Source organism: Rhododendron vialii, chromosome 6a (assembly GCF_030253575.1).
Source record: "Rhododendron vialii isolate Sample 1 chromosome 6a, ASM3025357v1".
NCBI classification, from domain to species: Eukaryota; Viridiplantae; Streptophyta; class Magnoliopsida; order Ericales; family Ericaceae; genus Rhododendron; species Rhododendron vialii.
This window is the reverse complement of record NC_080562.1, coordinates 31,384,424-31,391,096: the sequence shown is the minus strand read 5'-3', so window position 1 is coordinate 31,391,096 and position 6,673 is coordinate 31,384,424. Positions and strand designations below refer to the sequence as shown.

Sequence of the window (6,673 nt, the reverse complement as noted above, 5' to 3'; positions counted from 1 at the left end):
CGAGTAACACATGTTACTTTTATTGTTTCTACCGCAACGGCAAAACGATCTTTTTCAAAAATTAGATTATTAAAATCAGACTTCGGAACAAATGAAGTATGATTTTCTCTCAGACTTTTCAGTTATATATATTGAAAGAAAAGTTGTGATGAAATTTAGTTTATAGTCAATTTTATATGATTTTTGAGATTTGAAATTGAAAACATGTTGGTTTTTCATTTTAATAAATTGTTAAACTACTTCTGTCAGAATGATCAATCTAGAAAAATGTGTTTTTTTTCTTTCTCTTTGACTATAGAATGCAAGGATTTTGATGGTTGTTTTTGTACTTATTTGTTGAGTATGGAATAGAAAGATGTTTGAGTTTGAAATTTTTTCAGGGCCCGAAAATTTTAATCATAACTCCGCTACTACAAACATGAGAATTCTGAACTATGACATCACATTCTTATTGTCTTTCTTTCAAACGTTAAAATTATTATAAACATATAATATCACATTCTCATTTCAGTATGACATCACAGTCTTATTGTCTTTCTTCCAAATGTTGAAATTATAAACATACGACATCACATTCTCATTTCAGATTTCCGCCATCTAAACTAAACTTAACCAAAAAATTTGCATTGTCCTCTGTGAAAAAAACGGATCCAGGGGTGCTGTAATGCACCTTGTGTAGTGCGCCTGTAGGACAGTCCACAATCGTCGATTTCATCAACTAACGGTTCAGATTAAAAATAAATTTTTTAGGAAAGAGTGTGTTTAATTTGAATAGTTAAAACACTTTTGAACTGCACTACACAGCGCACTGCAGCGTTTTCAAATCCCAAAAAAAAAAATATCGGCAAAATCATGGACCCGCACGTCTTCGGATGTTACGATCCAGTGCATCGCTTCCACGGCATGGTCGTAGGGCGCAGGCAGCCGATTTTCACTGTAGTCGACTGGTACGACCATTGCGTCCGTTTGGATCGCAATTTCAGTGCAGAAATCATGGGGAAAACACTCGTGGGATGCGTCGCACATGATTTTTTACTTTGTGGAGTAACGAAGGAAAGGAAAAGTCTCACGGGTTCGTATGGAAGGCTCGCAGCTAGGGTACTAGCCACCGATGTTCCAGTCATGGTTAAGGTATCCGATTTTCGGGATATAGGATTTGGGTTTTTCGCTTCAATGTTTTATGTGCAGTTATCTCTTAGTAGCAGGATACTTCCAAGATGGATGCACTCTCAAGACCGGAGCTCGCTCTTAACGAGAATGAGAGCTTATAGGGCTGTTAAATATTCGAAGATTTTTATATATGATTTATAATAGCTCCCAACCTAAGCTTCTAGGTGCCTCCGCTACTGATTCATGCTAAGTTATCCCTTCTAGAGTTTTTTGTATTTCTTGTTGGAAAAATAGATGCTTAAATTTGTTGGTTTTGTTCTTCATTCGTGGATGTTTACGTGATTTGATTTGAATATTTTTGGGTGATTCTGCAGTTAGCAGAGTTGAGTAAGAGTGCTAAGGATGCAGTGCCTCTGGGCCAGGTCACATTTCCTTCTTTACTTTACTTTTTGGTCAGCAAAAAAGAAAACTTTTTTTATTGGTTTCATCTAAGAAAACAAGAAGCGAGTGGCTGCACTGGAAACGTTGACATGGATGTGTGTTAAAGACTTTGTGAGGTAGACTTAGAAACAAAAACTTTGCAGAAAAGCACTAACAAAAGACAAGAGAAATTGTTTAAGGTTTTTCCGGACGTGTCTTTCATGAAACACAATGCTCTTGACAGAGCACAATGGAAAAAACCAGATTCATGTAGCTAATCCCAATTGATCGAGACTTAAAAGCTCGGTTTAGTTTCTTTAATTTCGTTATGTTTTCCATGAATTTCTTGCTACTCTTGTTATACTTGTAAAAACTCCATTTCTTGGTTAAAAAAAATGTCAAAACATATTCTCTCAAGAGTAAAAGATTTAGACATCGATGAGTTGGATTATAAGGATAGGTTTTTTATTCTACACAGGCCAGGTTGAGAGAGGGTTTTCTAGGTCTGAGATAAGGTGAGCTAGGAATTGGGATAGGATGCATTTGGTTAATTTATTTTTTCTTTCTTTCTTTTTCAATGAATCAATGCACACATAAGCATACGCATTGCATGAAAGATAAGTTCCATTAGGACATTTAAGTAGCACTTCATGCCTCGCTTTGGTGAGATTCATAACTCTACAAAAGGTTAAATGGAGGGGCAAATAAAACTTATGTTGAGTTGCTGAACTATGGTTTTGAATAGAAACAATTGGAACATTGGACTATTACTTACAATGAATATTGTCCAAGAAGGATGCTTACTGAAATACTCCTAAATGAATGATACGCGGTTTTCTGAAAGAATTTGGGGGATTAATGATATAAGGATTGTATGGTGCCTAGAAAATTGAAATGTAAGGTCAATAAGACTTATTCAGTCAGCAATACGAATTCAACACTGGATTATGGGACAGTCAGACCAACTACCAAAATGAGAGCTTTGTAATTCATCCACAGAACTGGCAAAACAAATAGCAGAAAAGAACAGTGGCATCTTTTAAATGTCTTATTCGGGATGCGAATGCTTTGTGATGTTCTGAGAAAAGCCGAATTTTTCAAATAGACAATCCATTAACCTACTAATTTGAATGCATGCACCGATGCACATACTTCCTTCATTCAGTATGGGGGCTTAACCGTTGGAATTTGAAACCAATGGAATTTTGTGTAGCCAAGTATTTTTTGCCTCAATAGAACCGAAATCACTCTCCATGCTTGGATGTTTTACACTCTACTTGACATTCAAACATGTTGCAGAGATTTTAAAGTAGAACTTAAATAACTTCACATCCTATGCTAGAACATTATAATGTATAATCCAAGTCATATAATGATTCTTTGCTTACAGACATGGTAATAAGTTCTCCAAATATTTTTCGAACCATTGAATTCGTGTTTTCTATTGACAACGGTTATCTGCCAGTAATGAGGGTGTATTTCATCTATTAGTGACATTGTGACTTAGGGGGCAATTTATTGGCAACCACCTGAGCAAGCTCTTGATATGGTCAAACACATAGCATTGGAAATTTCAACTAGTCGATGTGGAACTCATGAAGGTCTTCCTGAACTCAGAGAGGCTTTACTACATAAGGTAATCTTTCAAAGGCAACATGTAGTTTTAGTGTAGAATTTCCTTGGCCGATCACAGAGAAACCAGAATTTGCAGAGTTCCATTTCCCCTGCTTTGGCATTTGATCTCTTTGGTGGAGTAGGGATATTGATCACCAACCAATGTGTTGGGGATACATCTGATAGGGTTCTATTCAAGATGTGTAATCTGTTCCAATTAATTTACTTCTTCTTGTTCTTTTTCCTTATAAGTTTTCAATTCACAGCTGCGCCCGGAGAATAACCAAACCAAACCGAGCCTTACGTCCCAATCACTTGGGGTCGGCTACATGAATCCGTTTCCTCCATTGAGCTTTGTCAAGGACCATTTGTTCACACAGACCCATTATACTCATATCTTTGTGCACTACAGCATTTAATGTCAATTTAGGTCTACCCCTCCCAGTAACATTGCTACCTAGAGCTATCCTATCCGCTATCTTAACTACTGCATCTTCTGGTCAACGATAGATATGCCCAAACCACCTTAGCTTATTTTTTCTCAACTTCTCCTCTATAGGTGCTACACCTACCATCTCACGAACTATTTCATTTCTAATCTTGTCTCATCTAGTCTTACCACACATCCACCTCAACATTCTCATTTCTGCTTCACTCATCTTGCTCACATATTATTTCTTAATAAGCCAATAATCTGTCCCATAAAGTATCACTGGTCTTATGGCAGTTCCATAAAATTTTCCCTTCAATTTTGTGGGTACCCTCTTGTCACATAGTACACCAGTAGCGCTTCTCCACTTGAGCCACCCCACTTGAATCTTACGGGTCACATCATCAGCAATCTCTCTATCTCTACTAATAATTGAGCCTAAATACATAAAATGATCACTCTTTGGTATCTCATGGTCTTGGATCATTACTCTTTCTTCATGCGCACTACTGGTACCATTAAACTTGCACACCATATAAGCTATCAAAATCCTCTGTCTTACAGCTGGTTCAAACCAGGTATGAGGTGCTACTTCCTCTCAGTCCTTGACAATGACGTATGAATATATTCAGAATTTTGTGTTGGTCTATAATTACTTTTTGGATGGTTCTTGGATAAGTACCCCATAATTGGTTTTTGCAGATGATTAAATCTGCACTTCTGTTTCTGTGATAGATTGCATTGATCATTGGGGTAGAACATTGTTGTTACATTAGGAATTCCTGAATTATAATATGTGGCACTTTTTCCAATAGCTCGAGGTTATTTTGGATCTGTTATTGAACTTTAATATCATGAGATAAAATCAATCATCCTGCGCAGTTGTCAAATAGGAAAGCTGAGTTCCCTTTGCATCAGATTTATGAAATTGTGGCAAGTTGCATATGATTGGCGTCAGACATTTGAACTTAGCAACAACTGGTAGAAAAGTCTAGCTAGAGCATTTCTTCTTTTTTTTATCAGCAAAAATAACTTTTATTAACTCAAAATACGAAGTACAGAGATAATAGGGGCTTGGGTACACCGGTCTGACCACCCAAGACTCTCTTCTCTTAACCACACAGAGGAAACTGATTTAGGCCCAACAGGCTGAGCCCAAACTAGGAGGAAAAACCCTAAAAAAAGCCAAATGGTTGGTAAGGAACTAAACCAAACCACCCCAAACAAAACCCAAAACACCAAAAAGGGCCAAACCCAACACCTAAAACCCAACCCATACCCAAAACCAAACCCTAACCGACAGACCCATCATCTCCCATCGCCTCCGCCGCCGTGCCTGCCAACAGAAAACACACCCAACACCCAACCGCCGCCGCAGATCTAAAAAGCAACACAGCCACCCAAAACCTCCTACCTCCACCCGCCGCCATCTGCTGCCACCATCGCCGGCTGGGACAAACCCAACCAGGTTCGCACGCACGCTCCTAACCATCTGATCATACCAAGGCAAAGGGCAGAAGAGAAGATCTGAGGCACGATGAGAAGCAGCCGCAATCGTCAGCAACGAAAGAACACCTAGGCCGTTAAGCTCGAGACCGACCGGCCCAAGAGATACCCGTCGGCGGGATTCCACCGCCCAAAGCCCAATCCACCAGCTCGCCGCGCTCCCCATTGCCGTTTGGCCCCAAAACCAGATCCTATCAGGAGAGGATCCGACGGGATGGTATCTGTTAACTCACATAGCTGATATTCAAACTTGGAATGGGATTGGAAGAAAGTAATGTTCGTACGAAGAGTAGAAAAGGTAAAGTTGTGTGGCATTTCTAATGTATATCCTAATAATTTAAGAATTTCTGTGTATCTGAATATGAATTTGAGTGAAGAAGGCATTCAAAATTAACCAGGTAGATTTCCATCCATCATGGGGCTGAGCTCACCATAACTGGGGTGATGGACTTCTAGTTGAATACTTACCTGTCAATTAGCTAGGGACTTCCCCTCACTTGTATCCCCAAGTATTCTCTACCTGTATTTCACCAATATGTGTTCATCTTTTCTTTTTCTCCTAGTGCTCGTTAATCTCCAATTCCATATGATTATCGAATGAGCATATTAAACATTGCCTAGTCTGCAATTTGCACTGGTATGCATGGCTTGATAAACCACAATTATGAGAAGCAATTTCGTGGTACGTGTTAGTGAGCATTCACTAGGACTCTGTATGTATCTAAATGAAAAGTGACGAGATGTTCTTAACTTTCATCGCATGGAATTTGTCTTTATTTCCAATCCCTTTAAGCGCTCCTGATAATGATGTAATAAAGGTTATGACGAAGGAATCCGATCTATGTATCTATAAATCATGCGATCTTTATTTTTCTTCGCTGCTCTCTCTGCGACTGTTCCCCACTTCGTGCAGGTTTTGATTGGATTTTCAATTGACAGGGATTTCTAAATCTTGTGCTTTCACTATGCGACGTTGCAGACTCTGTTGTACTGCTTGCACCGTACTTCTTCAATGCATATATGTCCTTCAAGATGACAAGCATCAATAATATACTGGTGGGTTCCAGTGATCCCACGACACTTTTCCCTGATGCAGTTTTGATGAAATGAGCTGATATTACTTATTGTCATGCTGTTTGTTCAGCACCCTGTCCGTCCTCTACTCCCCTCTCCCTATCTCACTTTACCAGCTCATGAGTTTAGAATTTCTTGGAGTTCTCATGTCTTTAGATTGCTAAGAGACTGGGGGTGTTTTAAAATGGAAGTAAAATCTCTGAATGTAAGAAGAACATTGGACTTCCATTGACAATATTATAAACACATGAGATTCAATAAGCGGACATGGATCATAAGTTTGCAGAGAAACATCAACGTCTCGTGCTTAGGTCTCCAACCATTGCATATTTCATGGGAGTCAATACAACATAAATGTTTTCTCATATAACTTAACAACCACTCTTGGTACAATTACCAAAGCAAACCACTCTTGGCACAAAGCAACTTTAGTCATTACACAAAGTTGTCATACGATAGAATTTCAAAAATGATGCATTATTACAAAAATTTAAAGATCACTTTTCGTGTACTTTTTGT

General features: G+C 38.6%; 1 protein-coding gene across 1 annotated transcript; it reads left to right on the top strand.

The window, feature by feature from the left end:
* The first annotated feature begins 883 nt into the window (after nt 1-883).
* Nucleotides 884-6,445, top strand: LOC131329030 (aromatic aminotransferase ISS1-like). Its single transcript, XM_058362066.1, has 4 exons — nt 884-1,131; nt 1,485-1,532; nt 3,038-3,166; nt 6,020-6,445. The coding sequence occupies exons 1-4, from the start codon at nt 904-906 to the stop codon at nt 6,188-6,190; spliced, it is 576 nt and encodes a 191-aa protein (XP_058218049.1). The 5' UTR covers nt 884-903; the 3' UTR covers nt 6,191-6,445.
* Nucleotides 6,446-6,673: the final 228 nt, after the last annotated feature.

Bases quoted from the DNA above. Each gene is read 5' to 3' on its own strand.
- LOC131329030 (XM_058362066.1), top strand. From the start codon at position 904: ATGGTCGTAGGGCGCAGGCAGCCGATTTTCACTGTAGTCGACTGGTAC. The intron at 1,533-3,037 runs GTCACATTTCCT...ATTGTGACTTAG, and splicing joins ATGCAGTGCCTCTGGGCCAG to GGGGCAATTTATTGGCAACC. The intron at 3,167-6,019 runs GTAATCTTTCAA...TTCAATTGACAG, and splicing joins GAGAGGCTTTACTACATAAG to GGATTTCTAAATCTTGTGCT.